At 34.4% G+C, this 19290-nt stretch overlaps 1 protein-coding gene and 1 long non-coding RNA gene across 2 annotated transcripts in view; both read right to left on the reverse strand.

Moving 5' to 3' along the window:
- Positions 1–468: 468 nt before the first annotated feature.
- LOC139996980 (uncharacterized) lies at positions 469–1543 on the reverse strand. Its single transcript, XR_011802474.1, has 3 exons — positions 1382–1543; positions 1086–1180; positions 469–995 (listed from the first exon to the last, which is right to left on the reverse strand). It is a non-coding gene; the product is annotated as an uncharacterized lncRNA (long non-coding RNA).
- Positions 1544–8652: 7109 nt separating this feature from the next.
- Positions 8653–19290, reverse strand: part of Cap (Cbl-associated protein) — a 491821-nt gene continuing 481183 nt past the window's right edge. Inside the window, exons 29-30 of the mRNA XM_072021537.1 lie at positions 12716–12795; positions 8653–12037 (exon numbers count right to left, since the gene is read on the reverse strand). Coding sequence (XP_071877638.1) covers positions 11869–12037; positions 12716–12795 — 249 coding nt within the window. The 3' untranslated portion in view covers positions 8653–11868. The remainder of the gene's footprint in view (positions 12038–12715; positions 12796–19290) is intronic.

A 19290-nucleotide genomic window follows, 5' to 3' on the forward strand; every position in this document is an offset into this window, starting at 1 on the left:
GACTGCTAAGACCAAGTCTGTTTGTCCGTTTGAAGAACCATAGTTAAATAAATACTAAGATTTATAGCAGGTCCTTATGCTAGTTAGAAATATACTGTGAAGATGTATCGACATCTGGCAATCATCTTATCCGAAGTATGGGATCTTTGTGTAGCGAACCACGGGACAGGAACCGTGGGGAAGTTTACTGTCGCGTGCCGCTACAACTGCATTTTTTTAAGGAGAGCTATACAACTACTCCATACCACTGTTAGGTGAAAACGTTCATCCCGTGACCACGGCTACGTTTACCGACTAGTTTTATCACTTCGAGCCCAAGCCCAGTGTCATAAATCTCGGGCAAACATAATCGCATTAAATCATAAAAGCTATATTTTATTATTTAAGTACAGCTATAAAAAGAAGTCTAAAGTATTGGGATTTCCCTAAAAAATTCCAAAGGAAAGGCTCATGTTCTTTCATCTCCTACATGCATAAAAAAATATATACTAAATACATAAAATAATATATAAACGTACACATAATAAATAAACAAAAAATACACTAATGTACGTTGAATAAATCAAAGTCAAGACAAGGAACGTCCGCGAAATGTTCCTCAGGATACATCTGACGAAACATATCCATGCACCATGCACCATGCACGAACAATAAGCGAAACTCCTCCCCGACCCGAAAGGTGATTACGCACGTGAGCACCCAAAACTTCCGAAGGAATCTCTTCGGACAGTCGGACGTCGCACATTCGTCAGTAATAAGAAACTCGATGGATGGTGGACATGGGGGAACCTCTGTATTCTCATTATCATCGATTTGATGGGAGGATCATTCGAGAATGACGGCAGCGGAAGATTTGCGGCGACATTCCCGGCCGGGAGAAACAGTTTACGCATGAGTGATCTTCGCTTCTATTCTTGACATCTCACGCCTCCGCGTTTACCGCGCTGCCTTGAACCGTTTGGCTTATATCTCTTACGTTGCTTCCACTTCTTGCGCTAGAAGAAACCACAAAAAAATGGAAGGATAGAGATAAATACCAATCAAAGAGCGAGCAAGGGATAAATTCAAAATGTAAAATTACACACCTGTATAACTGTATCAGATACCAAAGACGTAGACGCCTCCGTGTTCATAATTGAAGAAAACCGAAACGCGAATCAAAAACGAACGAACACGAAACCTGTTATCGTGGAAAACAAAACCACGTCAATTAATTAAAAGCAAGGCAAAACACTCAAAACGACAGTCACATGGAAATACTGATTCAAATTCCCGTAACGACAAGCATGAATAATCCAAAGAAAAGCACAAGGACATGCGCATCTCAATTGATAATATTCACGATTATAACATTTTAAATAATAGTACGAAGTTAACGCACCTCAATTGATAAAGCCCATAATGAGCATAACAAGCAGAACAATAAAAAACAACGCACTATGATCAGTAATTCCACTTCACACCACTTTCCAGAAAACAGGAAATAAAGCTCACGACAAACACACGAATGCTCGGAAAGAAGACTTTATTGAAGAGCACGAAATAATACGTGTTGCACAATCGAGAGTCGGCGGAACAATGGGACAGCCGCTAACGCGCACCGCTCTGTACGCGCGATCGCCCCACCACGACTCTCCCGCCACGACTCTCTGCACGACAGTCACGCGACATTCTCTCACATAGCGTCGATAGGAAGCTGAGAGATTAAGACACGGCGTGAATAAGATAACCAAGCAGACGAGGCATCAGCGAATGATAGGCGATTACAGCATCCACATTTTGTCACGTCGATGGGAAGATTAGACTGCAGCGTTGTGAGTCCCATGGGAGCAATCTGTCACGTGAGAATTATCCCATGGTAGACTTAGATATAAATAAGCGTAGCGACTTAGAGTAATTAGTTACGAGTTACCAGTCACCATTTGTCAATCAAAAAGTTTACATCTGTCAGTCTGTCAGTCAATTGTCAATAATTAATCAACTAGTTAGTCTCAATCGAAATCGAGTTTGTTGAAAATTTATAAGTATTAATTGCGCTAACTATTGAGTCCAAATAAGTTTGTTACGGTTCGACTAACCGACAAGTTGTAGATCTAAGAGCGATCGACAACATACATAGTCAAGCTGAGAATTTTAATTTTGTATATTCTTTTCTCTGATAATTTCATGTTTGTACGATATTCGACATCGAAATAAAATTATTCGTTCACAGTTATAATTGACAACCGAGAATATCATATATAGACGATTAACACAGTTCCTATTTAAGACATATTGAACTCATAACGGCCGTCCGCTGTATTAATTAGTGATCTGACGCAGCTGAAAACAATGCACTGATTACGATGTTTTCAATCATCGAAAACACCTACGGGCTTTTCTCTTTCTCTTCCCACTGCTAGCAAATATTGCTCATCTTTGGGCGAGACCTACGAAACCACGCTGGTTATCCACAGAGAACACCGTCGCCAATTGACATATTCGTTCTTGCTTACGGTTTCGCAAAGTCGTTAAAGACAAAATAATTGTTTTTCTAAATGACGAAGTATTAACGATAAAACGATTATTCGCAGTGTTAACCTGTGATCACGACGTAGCCGAAGACGTTGCGCTGGTTACGGCGTTTTCAATCGTTGAATACAGTTACGAATTTTCGCATTTCTCCTCCAATTGTTAGTAAATATTGTTCATCTTTGGGCAAGGCTTACTGTTACGTCGGCCGACTCTCTACCTGGACCGGGCCTCGGATGGCAACCATATGTCTGCACATCCTTGTTGCGTACCCTTAAGAATCTCAAGGACCGACCATAAATCTTAGAAAATTCCAACTAGAGTCATTCAGATCGAACAAAGATCTTTTCTACGAAGGCGTTTTCTAAGATCTCTGGTTTGTGTCCGGAAAACACTTTAAAATTAGTTCTTTTTCACACGTGCGATGCTTCCCACCACCAACTTTCTATCGAGGGTGGCTGAGACCCCTCCTAGTCCACCAACAATCGTAATAGCCAATAGAAACAATGTCTATTACCCTCACTTTCCTGGCCAAAAACTGTCATCAACAAATCCAATGATCCCGTGCGCTAGACACACCCTTTCTTAGCTCTCCTCTGACACAGCATCGTCACTGTCAGATTAGTCCATTTTCGTCGTCCGAACAGTCAACAAGTCTACCACGGTTCTACCTTCAAATCAATCCGTTTGTAAAGTCTAACTATCTCATCGAGAGATATCGTCAAGTCGGGTCATATTTTCGGTAACGCATTAACTGTACTCATCGTCAAATACTTGTGACGCTCATAATATTGTGTGATATATCGTTGAATATATACGTCATATTAACCTGCTAACACAGCGTTGATTTCAATTAACCACCCCTGTTATCCTAATCGAAACAAGGGGAACGACTCTTTCGCGGCGTCGATTAACTGAATCGTAGCGAGAATTTACGCCTCTCGCTGACGCGTTTTCCTCGCGACCGCGTCTCTCCGTGAATGGTCGTAACACAATCTTTAAATTGGAAATGAGATAGGTTCGTATTAACCGGAACTATGGACGAATTCGAGTTCTAAACTCCGAATAATATTTATCATGTCTGTCAATCTTATACATATACTGAAACTAAAATATAATATGTAAATTAAAAATGACAAAACAATGCACGCCGCGATGATTTAAAATCACAAAAAATTTTTAATATAGAATACTTTATATAATATTTAATAATATTATATATTATGTTTAACATAAATCATTCTGACCACACAAAATTGGATGAATTACTTTATTAAAAAAAATTGCAGTTTCGGTAGCAGACTTAGGTTTATTTAAATTTTGAGTATACAATACACAATTACATTATCATTAGTGCGAATTAAGAATCCAACAAAATGAGTTAAAATTAAATACCGAAGGGGAAGTGATAATGTGGAAACTTGCTGGTAACTCAAACATTGTTATTAATTTCATAAATTACATACTATTAATCGCATATTCCTGAATTGTATATTCTTCGCAAAGAGACTCGTAGAAATTACGATCAAAATCTATAATAATTCTTGTATCGAATAGGTTCTCATCGGCATACAATTATCAAAAAATAATAGACATTTAAAGTAATATTTTTAATATATAAATAGTTTTCTTCCAATATATAAATAATATCGAAAACATTATTAGAATATGACATATCATACATACATATATATATTGTATAATATAATAACATATATAAAAATATATAATATAATATATAAATAATAATACATATTATTATTATTAATATAATATAAATATTATATTATATATTATTATTATTATTATTATATACTATGTTATACATTATATATTATATATTTACGTACATATAAATTGAAAATGTTAACAATATACACATTTGTATACCTAGACTGTGGATATTTATGGAAATTTATGTGTTTACAAACGTAATTTAGAAATGAAATCTAAATAGAGATTATGGTAATCCGTTACATGTTATAACATGTCCACTCGTTATAACGAACCTGCTTTGAATGCTTTATATATTTTTGCATATTATCTGCATTCTGCGAATTTTTACACATTTCCCACAAATTTCCCACAAATGCATAAAAATTCGCAATCTATTATTAGATCATCACATCTATTTTCTTGGATCGTTAGCATGTAATGAAGTTTTGTCACTAAAAAAAGCCTACTACAAAACATACTCGATATTTGGTATTCCATATTATCATTTCTCTTCCATAACGTTATAAGAATTTTCTACATTTCGATTTCGCGAAAATCACGACTGATATTTCGGAAGATTTAATTTGATCGAAGAAATTCGCATTTTCCTTTCATCGCATATCACCTTACAGTATTTTCTTTCATTTCAGCTTCCCAAATTCACGCCTGAGATTATATCAGGGAGACATGTACGTAACAGAAGATGTAAACATATGAGATGCTTCAGATTTATATACACGAATCCAATAGTATGATAATGTTGATAAATATATAATTTGAAAATGAAATAGATTTATAAAAATCTGCCTTAAATTGAAAATACAGTAATTATATAGATTTTTAGAAGATATGTCATGAAGATATTTTTTCAGAAACTAATGAATATCAATTTCATTTTTCCTATAATTAAGTGGTACAGGAGGTACCAATCTTATAGTGCGAAACCAATTTTTTTGGGCAATATTTGGAGAGAAAAAGGAGAGCCCCTAGATTTTTTAAAATGGGAGGTGGTATTAATGTTCTGTTATTTGGATTACTTTTATCAAACTGAATACCATTTACTTGAACCATTTTTTTATTATGCATAGTTACCGAATTATGTCGAAAAATTTGTTCTGGAGGGAAATATCGAGGAAGTGAAAATGAGGCGAAGAAAACGAAAAATATCGGAGTAGTTTTTTTACTAAATGTTCAAAATCATATTTTTAGATTTCTTAGAGACTTATTAATAACTCGTCTACACTCTTGAACATTTGATAATATTCATGGAGTAACCGATATTGATGACATGTTCATAACAAGCAACACGTCAACAAAATATTCGCCATAAATCTGTAATTGTGTGCGATAGAAAGAAAATAGTTTAAGTAAATGTTATTCAGTTTGATAAAAACTATCCGAGTAACAAAAAATTAATATCATCTACCATTTAAAAAAATTTAGGACGACCTCTTTCTCACCGTAAAAGTCGCTTTTCACACTAAAAGATCAGCTCTCCTGTAGCATTTTTTATACCAAAAATGAAGTCAGCACCTTCACTGATTTTTAAGAAAACGGCTTGTAACACTTCATTTGGAGCACGACGTAGATTTAAATATCTTGTGTAGTTTTATATGCAGAGTAATTGAATTTTCAAAGAAAAAATACGATAAACATGTGTTTCGTAAAGAAAAGGGTAATTTGAATAGAATGGATGTTATATTGTATAATGTATTGAGATCCAATGATTTTCAAGGTATAATTTTTAATCCTTCTGCGATAAAGTTTGGAAATATTAAAGATATGAAATACAGTTATTAAAAAACAAATACAAAACAATTCTAAAAAGTTTTAAAGAAAATTCATAATTCATGTTCGTGGTTCAAATATAGTTCAAATATAGAAAAATGTGCATTTAAAAATTTTCTTCATCTCTACGAATTTCAAAGATTAACCTTTTTCATTTTCTTCATTTTTTCGCGTTCATAACTCTGTAACATCGTACAAATCTACTTGAATCGGAAGTAAAAGTTGATTGATACATATGAAATTGTAAAATTGTGTGCTTCTAGTTAGCCCATCCGTTACAATAATACTTATTTAATTAAAGACATTCATTATATAAATTTAACAAACAAAAGAAATAAAGTACCAAAGTAATTATATGTATATACATATAATACGTCAAGATATAATACGACATTGAACTTGAAATAATAAGGTAAACGAATGTTGAACTTCTAAAAGTATTTCAGAATACTCACGTATTATAATATCTGTAATTAAACAATTGCTTGAAAATAATCACTATCGTTCGAAGAATCCTATAAATCCAAAAATATCATTTCAACAAAGCAATGAAAATAAATAATTTGAAATAAACAAATATGCAGTGTAAAGAAATCTAGAAACGCGATATATAATTAGCAATTCAAAATAATTTTACAATAAAAGTCTTTGGAAACTCGTGCATTTTCTTCAAGCGTATAAAACAATCGGTTGACGCATGAACAATGATTAATCGATCAACTGAAACAATTATTATTAATCGTAACTGGTTAGATTAGTGCTCTCACTACTTGATTATCTTTTCTTGTTTTACGAAGTTACTATAGTAATAAGTATTGTCTGTTTTTGCAACTGCATCCATTTTTTTATCTTTTTTATTTTCTTCTCTTCCTCTTTATTTCTAGATTTAAGTAGTAGACTAACTTAGAACGTCATGACGAAACGTTCTCGAAAATCGTAGAATCTCGTATTTGTGTATGACATCAGTGGAAATCTTTTAGCTACGACTAATTAATTATAGGGGTTAACACGACTCGTTCTTTTGTGAATATTACGCGTGTGCATCTTAACACGTGCGCGATTAACTATATTGTTAATTATCTTATATATTCTTTATATATGCGTGTGATATTGTAACTATGTATACATACGTATATAGATATATCTTCTATACATTATATAATTAATTTACATGTATATATGTATATATAACTCTGAGTACAAATAATGTTTACAAAAATATTATTTTGGGAAGGCAAACTTTCAATTATAAATCGCTTACTCTTCGATACTCACGAATGTAACAACAACACGACTGATTTATCTACAAACATAGAAGGAAATTCTCATGCCTTCCTCGAATTGAAAATCAATTCTCGGTTTCAAATTCATTAATTTTGAAAAATTTCACGTTCTCGCAGCAATCTTCACTAAAAAATTACGTACTAACCACAGCCAGTTCGGACAATGTGGTTTTTTACAATATCTAGCAGCATTCACATATTTCTATATTTTAGCCGCACGTTCAACTTCCAAACATATGAATTAATTGTATTCGGTATAGTGTGTAATATGACATTTGCCGATTGTTTATTTGTGTATTAACGCACTCGCTCTCGATATTTGGTTTTGTCAATGTATAAGATGATCCGGCAATAAAATCGAATCGATCGATGCGTGTTCTTTTTTTTTTTTTCGTACTTATAGAAGAATCATGGTATAGTATAAAGTGTGTCTAAAACGTGGAAAATGGCAAAAATGAATAGGGAATTTTGAATTTCGTTGGCGGAACGAAGACACACTAGATGAGATAAAAAAACAAATTTATATAAAGATAAAAATGTAAAAGATGTAGCCTGGAAATATGTAATTCATTAGAAGAAGATTATGATGTAATTAATAGATCAGAAAAATAATTTTTGCCAGAAATGAAGAAAAGATTTGTCATATTTCATGTTTTAAATGTCTTTTGCCATCATTATATATATTCAACAATGATGAAATTTTAGAATTTCAAGCGAAAGTTTATAAACTTAACAAAGAAAGCTATGAAACTGCACATATGAATATAATCACTGTTCTATCATAAGCCACATATCTATCATATAATCCTTCTAAATAATTAACAAATGAATCTTATGAACGAAAAAATTATAGCACATGATGAATCTGTCAGAATTCGATCATCAATAATTTAAAAATTATTGTCATTTAGGGATCTAGTTCATTTCTAATTTCAATATTTGCACTTAACCCTCCGCCCGCAACATGGCTTATACTAACGCGATCAGCTCTTTTAGTCTCTGATCTGGTTTTTTATTGTTTTGGACTTCAAAAAATATGAAAAATTCTCAAGTACTTATTATAATCCTTAGTTTACTATACAAAGGACACTTTAGCCAAATGTCTAAATCTTCTTGCAAGCAAAATAAAAATTTGACGGAAAGTTATGAAAAAATGGGATTTTCTTCAAGGTATACAGTTCTGTATTAAACAAATATTTAAAGGATGATATTGTTGGATTCTACCCATAAGACTATAATATTTCGAAAAAGAAATTTATCAGTCTTAGAATAGTATAATTATTTTGAGATCTAAATTTGCAGGATTTTTGTGTAGATTATTTATTATTGAAAAATGATATGAGACACGTGTCGAAAAAAGAAGGTTTCATATGTCATACTTACTAATGTATGAGAAATATAGGAGTCATACAAGACACTTAAGCGGTCACCAAGGAATTGATATATGTAATAAAATAAAAAAAATTACGCATTTAAAAAGATTCACTTAGCAAAAGACTGATGTGGATGGCAATATGGTTCGCTGAAGGTACAGTGCTCATTTTACCCTCATGGTATTCGGAACTGAATTGAATGAAGTAAACAGTGTTTGCGTAGTCAAGGCCTTGTAGTTGCAAGCTTTTTTAGATGCAGGAACCACGAAGATTGACATTTTCGTTTCGTAGAAATTAAATAATGAAAATTTCGTCTGGGACTCGAAGAACCATACTGCAAGCAGAGGGTTAATGTAACTTTAAAAATTAGTGTTTAGTGTAGTGTTTAATGTAGTGTTAAAAATTAGATTATATATAATATGTATAATGTATATAATGATTGTGTACTATAATAAGAATTAAAAACTGTTCTTAACCATGCCATAACTTTCTCTTCGTGATTAATGTTAGTCTCATAGTTATAGACATTGATATACGAAAATTTCATTTCATCTGTACTTAATAGAGACATGATAGGAATCTGATAGGAATCTGATAGGAATCTAATTGATACCTATCTTTCACAACAGGATGTATCCAATATCTTCTGATGCTCCTTTTTCTCTGACCACTGTAATATCGAAACATGGTGGAAAACGTATTCACATGCATATTATAAAATAGATAAATAAAGAAAGTAAGATCAAGAAATCGATCAAGATACCGTATCGTCTAAACTGGCTGTTAACGCTTCGCATCGTGAACAAACTTCTCACTAGGTTCGTCATAAACTTTACCTATGTACTTGACTCGAAATCAAATTACTCAAAACGTTTATCTTTGGTTTGTTTCAAAATCGTTTTAAAATATAGGATAAAAATTCGTAATTTCACTAACGGCAAAGAGATATTTGCATTTTAACGAATTCCTCAAACCGATGTAAAATATTTTTGGTGGCAGCGAACATTATTTTTTTGCTGTAAATTTACTGTAATAAACTTAGCGAGTTCTTTATTTGTTTATATCATTTCCGAAATGGTGCGAAAATCTTCCGCTAAAATTGCAAATTTTTAGTCTCCTTTTTCGGTTACGAATATCTTTTCTCTCGTGATTTATAGTCGCAGAACAGAATTTACGTATGTTGTAATTTGTATAATTTATAAAATTTATATAATTAGTAATATTTTATGCAATTTGATAGGGTAGATTTGACAAATTTAATACATGTGAAAAATATTCGAAGTGAAAATTTCGCAATGAAAATTTTGCAGTGAAAATTTCACAGACAACGTTTCACATAAAAAGCTTCGCTGTGATAGTATTGCACTGATCCAGAGACTCTTTAACATCGCAAATTTAATTTGCCGTTAGCAAAGTTTGATGCAAATTCTTTACTCATCGTGGTCGTCTTGTTTATTTACGTGTCACAGAAAATGGTGTATAACCAAAAGTATAACGGAGGTAAAACAGAATGTTTCGGTTTAATCTCATGTTTAATCTCGTAATCCAACATCAACATCGCTTCCCAGAATGTTTTTGACCAAGCGGCAATCCATATTTATTTTTACATTGTGGAATTTTCCTTAATCTTTTTTCACTTTAATTTGTGATCTGTTATTAGTATATAATCTATTTTAAAAATTCCATTATATGAAAAAACGTAAAAAGGATTACACAATTCATAATTGGTGTCTTTGAATTATATATTACCGTAATAGTTGGGGGTAGATTTAAAACATGTGTAGATCACTTAATTTTAATTCTTTGAAAATGTAATATAAGAAAAATGCAAACAATGCAGAAAATTGTCAATTATGATACCCATTAAAATTCTATAGTTTATATATTATCATACATAACGTAATTATTGAAACTATTTTTAAAAATTTTGAAAAGCTGTAAGGAATATATATCTTTTATATCCGATATCAGGAGTACAAAAAATTTTGATGATATAAATATTAAAATGTACTGGAGTTTAAAAAATTGAATTTGACGTCAGAAACACAAGAAAGCTTGATAAAGTAATTATTAGAATTTACTGAAATTTTATAAACTAAAAATAAATATTTTTCTATGTCTGAGAAATACGAGAAATCTTGATTATTTTCTAGACTACAAATTCTTCACTGTTTTACTATATTCTGAAAAAATTAAGGTATTTTATTTTAATTTGTGTCCTATATCTTATATTACAAAAACTCTATAAATGATCTTTATGCATTGAAATGAAGTACTCTATGATGAAATGATCCAACTGAAACTGTAAATTGGCTACAACCCAACTGTACCAGTAGAGGATTAACATCCGGGAACTATACTCAATTTAATATATATATACTTTTTTTTACACAAGATTTCTTTTCTACTTCACAGTAGACTTCGATCTCAAACATCTCTCTGTAAGTAGATAGAAACTATACAATACGATTGTCGCTTGATCAATTAAACAGCTAATACGAATAATTTCGTTCGTTACTGAAACCAGATAGTCCTCCCGATAGGAGGATCGACGAAAGTTGTATAATTATACAGAAGTTACATAGGCTTGATAAAAATTCCTCGTGCCGACCTGTAAAGTATAACCTTCGCAATGATCCCGTTTTAACGAACAGTGGATTCGATGAATTTGGGTTTGTGAACAGTTGCATGTTATTTATACATTATTTCGTTCACACGAACAGATCCGGTTTGATAACTCGTGGATCTAGATAAAGATATACGGATAAAACATACCCAATCGTATCATGTTCATTTTCTATTTCGATGTTCTCGTAACGTCGTCCTGACGCACTCGTTTCTTATGAATGTTGTATAGTAAATTACTAAATATTATTATACACTACATATATGTTATGAGGCCTTAAGTTTAGATTTCATTTTCCATGAATTTTTGGTGAATCCGACGATAAAGTTTCGATCAGCTTGTGTCTTTTTTTTAATATATTTATGCGATCGTTCTTGATTCTTTCTTTTTTATCTTATATATTACGTTTCCATTAGCGTTGAAAATTTACGAATAGGAAAAGACCGTAGTGACAAGAGTATCGTTGAACTTTATCGTTAACATTTAAAGCTTATATTTATTAACGATTCGATTTTTTACTGCTTTGGTAAAAAGTAAACGACGGCGGTTCGATATCGCTTGTTGTCATTTCTCACAATCGTTCCACATAATTTCCGGGAAATGTACCAAAGTAACCAGTCCTTTGACTGGAACCAACGTACCAACCATCGTCACATTTCTCCATCACATACACCGTATCACCTTCTTTTAATTCGAGCTCATCTTCGTTCTGTGGTCTGTAATTGTAGAGAGCTCGGTATCTGAAAAGATATTTAGAAAATTGTTTTTACTGATTCCATTAAATTAAAGTCTATTTGATAAGTAGACTATAAATTTTTATCTATTTATACGAAATTTAAAGACAAAAATGCACAAATTTCATATAAAATACATAAAACATACAAAATATAATACTCGTCATAGTTTTTAATAGATATACCAAATGTCTGTTTAATACGATTATGTTTATTGCCATTTCGAATTTAAAAGATGTCTTATCAACAATTAAAGAAACAGATATAAAATATCTACATATTATGATATACGATGAAATATATCATACACGAAACTAAACAACACGATATGTTTGAGGTATTAAGACGAAGGTTGTATAAAAGACAAATGCAATTTGTAATTCTATCGTTAAATATGAAGGAAAAGATCTGATTGACATCAGAACTGGAGTTTGTTATTTGTTATTTTTGTTTTTATTTTATATAGAAGTTTATCTAATAATACTATGAAGAACTGAAATATATTTTGAAATATCAAATAAATAATATGTACAACTTGAATTTTTTCAATAATAGGGCGATATTAATAATGAAGTAATTTTGTTTAAAAACAAATTTTCTTCCTAAATATTTTTGACGATTAAAATGAGTAACTTTCTGAACATGGAGATTTAAATTTATTTGAAACATTTTAAAGAAACTTACGGTATTGGTTCAGAATGGGTGTCGATATGTAATGCTTCGTTAAGTTGTGAAACATGTAATTTGCTACCGCCCATCCGTGGCTAGAAATTACAACAATGAAAAGGTACATTAAAACAATATGAAAGTGAAGAATTGAAATAAAATCAAATTAAATATATCTATATTTCGGGATTCGAACCGCGATTATCCACTTGCTGGGCGGGTATTTCCCTATTTTTCCTTGGAAATGCATTTATTTTAACAAAGAAAGGTACAGTCTTTACACAGAACTAGTTTGGTATAAATAAAAAAACTCATTTAGTGAACTCAGTTATGGGTATTACACTTGGTCCGCGTGCACCTTCGTGTCTCACGCCCTTGCTTTTATTTGTATTCATCTTTTATTTTGTGTACGTGCGTATGTGTGTGTGTGCGCGCGCGCGCGTTTTGTGTGTATGGCGGGTGTTTCCCCAATTAATTGTGAGCTATACAAATCGTCGACGATTTCTTATCCCAGCGGGATACCATCTTCCAGTTTGTCTATTTTATTTCTTTAGTGAGGTCAGTGGGGTGTTTTCTCTTTAGTCTTCTTTTTACGAAAGTTTTGCTCGCTTCAGCAGTCAGCTAATTTGGATGTGTTGCCGTTCTTTCCTTGTATTTGTTTGCGTACCTGCCGATTTCTTCTTTGGCCGTTGATATTTTGAAGTCTTTGCGTATATCCTCGTTTCTGACATATCATGGGACGTTGACTATTGTTCTGAATATCTTCGATTGTAGCGACTCTATTCATGTTTATTCATGTGGCTCATTGCTGCTGTCCCTCATAATGGTATTCCGTAGGTCCAAATTGGTTCTACTATCGCTTTGTAAATTTTTAGTTTATTTTCCATACTGAGTTTAGAGTTTCGCCGGTACATCTGTCTTCTTTTTATCCGTATTTTGTCTATAATTGATTTAGTATGTCGCTTCCATGTATGTTTTGTGTTTAAGTAGAGTCCTAGTCCATGTAAGAATGTGCAATAAAGGTTTTTCGGCTCAAAACGGTGTGATAGATTTATCCAAAGAAAAAAATTAATAGCTATTGTGATCCTATCTCTGAATATAGAAATAACAACAGTGAGTTTATGCAAAAAAATTCGACGGCTTTATATTTCGAATAGAAGCATCACACAGTCGTAAACATTGCAGCTGTAGTTTCAAAACGTACCGGTAATGAAATTTAAAATGAGTGGAGGATGGAGATGAAATGTTAGCTTCAAGTATTTATTGGTTTCTGAGATATTAATAAAACAATTCTAGTACTATCCATTGAATTCTGCTTATGCAGACGTTACTTATACATCCGCCTACGCTATAGTAGTCAATTCTGTTGATTGTTGAATAACCGGAGATAGAATATCGCTATCGGCTTCAGTATCTATAGGATGTTCCATCTACGTTGTATTACGTGGATATCGAGAGGATGACTTAAACGATGGCCGAGCTGAATCGAGAGCGGAAGTGCAAAACCCAAGGAAATGTAATATTTCACTTAGATATTGGACGAGAGGAATACTTTCAAGAAAATGATCGGCGCATGTTGAAAACTGTGAAGCGGGCAGTCGTTCTACTCCGTCGTCCTAACAGCCTTTTGCAAATGAAAAAGCATGGCCAAAAATCTCACCTCAACTCTGTTAGGATTATTTCGTACCTCGTGCTCTCACACGCCACCGTACAAAATTAGTCGTAAGATCGATATTTGAGTCGACGGCTGAATATGTTATATATAACTCTCAACATATTCAGCCGTCGACTGCGGAAGCGTGAACACGTGTGTGCCCAGTGCCTAGTGCAGTTCACAATACAAGTGACGACCCTCCGTCGAAAGTGAAGTGAAATCAAAATAAAACAAGTGCTTCTAAACTTAATAGTAAACAATAAGACTCTTCTAATCTCCAATCCGAATCATAGCCTCTCGACTAGTTATTTCAATTTGAATTAACTAGCTCGAAGATGTCCCAAACATCTGGAACTAGCTCACTCGAGCAAAGCTGTAATCGCTTTATTCTCCCTCCTCCGTGGCAAAAGGACAAACTGTCCCATGTTCCAAACCATACAAACGACAACAAAAAACGCAAGCTAGACTTACCCAACAAAAATATAAATATCTCCACTTACAACAAATTCGAACTACTAGAATCCACACACGACACTATGAACGTAATAGAAACACCACCAAGCCAACAAAAGCAAAAGACTCCTCCTCCCCCACCAATCTTCATCGATGATGTCATCGATATTCAAACAATGATCAAGTTCATCGAGAAAGACATCAACAAAGAAGATTACCAACTAAAAATCAAAAACAATCAGGTTAAAATTCTGCCGACTAATCCAGACTTCTATAGAAAACTAACAAAGCTGCTAAAAACCCTGAACGCTAAATTCCACACTTATCAATTAAAACAAGAAAGACCCTTTCGAGTGGTACTACGCAATATTCACCACTCTGCTAACTTAGACGAACTGAAATACGAACTCCAAAATCTTGGCCATGAAGTTACCAATATCAGCAATATAAGACACATAATTACAAAAAACCCACTATCTTAAAAAACCCACTATCTTTATTCTTTGTTGATTTAAAGTAAAAGTCAAACAACGAAGAAATATATAATATCAACCTATTAATGAACTTGATAATAAAATTCGAACCACCTTTTACAAAAAAAGAGATAGTTCAGTGTAAAGGTGCCAGAATACGGCCACACGCAAAAATATTGCAACCGCAATTACTGCTGCGTCAAATGTGCAGGACCTCATTCTACAGACCAATGCACTAAATCAGCAGAAACTCCTGCGAAATGTATCCACCGTCAAGGAGACCACCCTGCGAACTACAAAGGCAGTTCAGCCTACAAGACCCTATATAACAACAAGTACCCCAAACCCAGAGTAAAGGACCTCACGATTCCAACACTCAGCCCACAAAAACTATCTACTCCTTCAACCTCCTATGCTCCGGTAGTTCAAGGAGTACAAAGCAGACCGATAATCCATAATGAACATTCCCAAAATATTCCAGTCCCAGTTCCCAGTCCACAAAACACGAAAACCCTCGATAGGCTCGAAAAATTAATCGAACAACAATCAGAGCAATTTAAAAGCTTGCTATCACTGCTTACACTCCTTGTGAGCAAACTACACTGCGACGTAAAATAAAACCATTGCATATAGCTCTTTGGAATGCCAATGATCTAGCTCAGCACAAATACGAACTAGAATTCTTCTTAAAACAACAAGAAATTGATGTAATGCTCACATCTGAAACCCACTTCACCGATAAAAATTACCTAAAAATAAATGGTTATAACTTCTATCATACTCAACATCCCGGCGGAAAAGCCCATGGCGGCACCGGAATTATCATAAAAACCAGCATAAAATATTATGAGCTTCCATCATTCCAAAAGGACCACCTCCAAGCCACAAACGTGACAATAGAAGATTGGCATGGTCCAATCACCACGTCAGCAGTATACTTGTCCTCCTAGACATTCTATCTCTAAAAAGGACTTCGATAACTTCCTCGAAGACCTCGGCAATAGATTCATAGCAGGAGGAGATTACAACGCTAAACATACCCAATGGAGCAGCAGACTTATTACAGCAAGAGGTGAAAATCTACTGAACAGTATAAACACCAACAGACTTAATTACCTCAGTACAAACGAACCCACATACTGGCCCACTGATAATAACAAACTACCTGACTTATTAGACTTCTTCATAACCAAAAACATCTCGCCAAGATATATCTAAATCAAATCTTCTGTGGAACTCTCTTCAGATCATTCACCCGTAATAACAATAATTAACTCAACAATTATTAATGGCTTTATTCACAACCAACTCACCAACTGGCAACTCTTTGGGGAAATCTTCAATCATATAACATCAGCCTCAATTCGCTTAAAAACAAACGAAGATATAGAAGCAGCCGCCGAATACCTAAACACCAGCATAGTAAACGCTATCCGTTCTTCCGCACCTATGAAGAGCTTCGACAATAAACACGAATATCCCCACCACATATTAAAGAAAATCATAGAAAAACGCACTTAGAAGAATATGGCAGAGCCATAGAACATCCGACGATAAGCGCAAGCTAAATAATGCAACAAGAAAACTCACTAAAACCGTTAGAAACTATAGAAACGACTGTTTTCAAAAATAGCTTGCCAACCTATCCCCACAGCTAACTCTAACTACTCACTATGGAAAGCATCCAGGAAACTCTCTCGTCCTCCGCTAACAATCCCTCCAATTCACTGTACGCAAGGTAGATAGGCGCGTAGCTCTACACAAAAAGCTAACTTGTTTGCCAGTCATCTAACTAACGTCTTCAAACCATATTCCCACACTACTCCAGATGAAATAACTGAATACCTGCACTCTCCCTTCCAGATGTCTCCTCCTATTGAGCCTTTTCTCATCATTAGAAGTCATAGAATGAATCCGACGTCTAAACCCCAAAAAAGCATCGGAGCATAATCTGATAAGTAACAAAACCGTTAAGGAGCTTCCCATAAAAGGGATTGCAATCATCACTTCCATTTTTAATGCAATTCTCCGCCTTCAATACTATCCCAAGCCCTGGAAAATATCATTGATTACTCTCATTCCCAAACCTGGAAAACCATTACATGAAACCAGCTCTTATCGCTCAATTAGTCTTCTGCCCACTTTGTCCAAACTATTCGAGAAGATGCTAATAATACGACTCCTTCCACTCTTAGAGGATCTAAAAACACCGCCAGATCACCAATTCGGTTTTCGAAAGCAACATTCTACGATAAAACAAATTCATCGTATAACTCGCAAGATCACCCAAGACTTAGTGTTACGTCGGCCGACTCTCCACCTGGATCGGGCCTCGCGTCGCGAGCGGAATGGCAGCCAGATGTCTGCACATCCTTATTGCGTACCCTTAAGAATCTCAAGGACCGACCATAAATCTTAGAAAATTCTAGCTAAAGTTATTCAGATCGAACAAAGATCTTTTTACGAAAGCGTTTTCTAAGGTCTCTGCTTTGTTTCTGGAAAACACTTGAAAGTTAGTTTTTCCACACGTGCGATGCTTCCTACCACCAACTTTCTATCGAGGGCGGCTAAGACCCCTCCTAGTCCACCAACAATCGTAATAGCCAATAGAAACAATGTCTATTACCCTCACTTTCCTGGCCAAAAACTGTCATCAACAAATCCAATGATCCCGTGCGCTAGACACACCCTTTCTTAGCTCTCCTCTGACACAGCATCGTCACTGTCAGATTAGTCCATTTTCGTCGTCCGAACAGTCAACAAGTCTACCACGGTTCTACCTTCAAATCAATCCGTTTGTAAAGTCTAATTATCTCATCGAGAGATATCGTCAAGTCGGGTCATATTTTCGGTAACGCATTAACTGTACTCATCGTCAAATACTTGTGACGCTCATAATATTGTGTGATATATCGTTGAATATATACGTCATATTAACCTGTTAACACAGCGTTGATTTCAATTAACCACCCCTGTTATCCTAATCGAAACAAGGGGAACGACTCTTTCGCGGCGTCGATTAACTGAATCGTAGCGAGAATTTACGCCTCTCGCTGACGCGTTTTCCTCGCGACCGCGTCTCTCCGCGAACGGTCGTAACACTTAGAAAAGAAAAAATATTGCACTACGGTATTTCTAGACATTCAACAGGCATTCGACAAAGTATGACATGAAGGACTATTGTTCAAACTAAAGAAAACTCTACCACACATCTACTACTCCATCCTAAAATCCTACCTAACCAATAGACAATTCACGGTAAAACACTTAGACGCTATAACCTCAACATTTCCAACAGAAGCTGGCATACTCCAAGGCAGTGTCCTCGGACCCCTGCTGTTCAACATCTACACTGCAGGCTTACCAACTTCGACAGATATAACCACAGCGACATACAACTGCTGACGATAGAGCCTTATTAGCCTCGCGCACAGACCCGACAATTGCCTCCTCTACTCTCCAGCAAGGTCTAGACTCTATGGAAGAGTGGTTCCACAAATGGCGCTTCAAAATAAATGAAAATAAATCCAGTCATATAACTTTCACATTGCGAAAACAATCCTGCCCACAGGTGACCATAAATAATATTCCAATACTAAACAAAGATTCAGTTAGATATCTGGGCATGATTCTAGACAGAAGAATGACATGGAAACGGCATATCGTAGATAAATCCAAAGAACTGAAAACAAAACTAAGTTAATTCTACTGGTTCATTGGCAGACGCTCCAGCTTAAACACGCAGAGTAAAATAATTCTATACAAAACCATATTAAAACCTGTCTGGACCTATGGGATCCAACTATGGGGAACAGCGAGTAACTTCTACATAGAAATTCTCCAACGATTCCAATCAAAAACTCTAAGATCCTTAATAGATGCACCTTGGTATGTTACCAACGAAACAATACATCGCGACCTTAAGATACCTACAGTCAAAGAAGAAATATCCAAGTTCAGAAACACTTATAATATAAGAGTCAACAACCACCAAAACTCATTAGTTACCCAAT

The sequence above is a fragment of the Bombus fervidus genome, chromosome 19 (genome assembly GCF_041682495.2).
Source record: "Bombus fervidus isolate BK054 chromosome 19, iyBomFerv1, whole genome shotgun sequence".
NCBI classification, from domain to species: domain Eukaryota; kingdom Metazoa; phylum Arthropoda; class Insecta; order Hymenoptera; family Apidae; genus Bombus; species Bombus fervidus.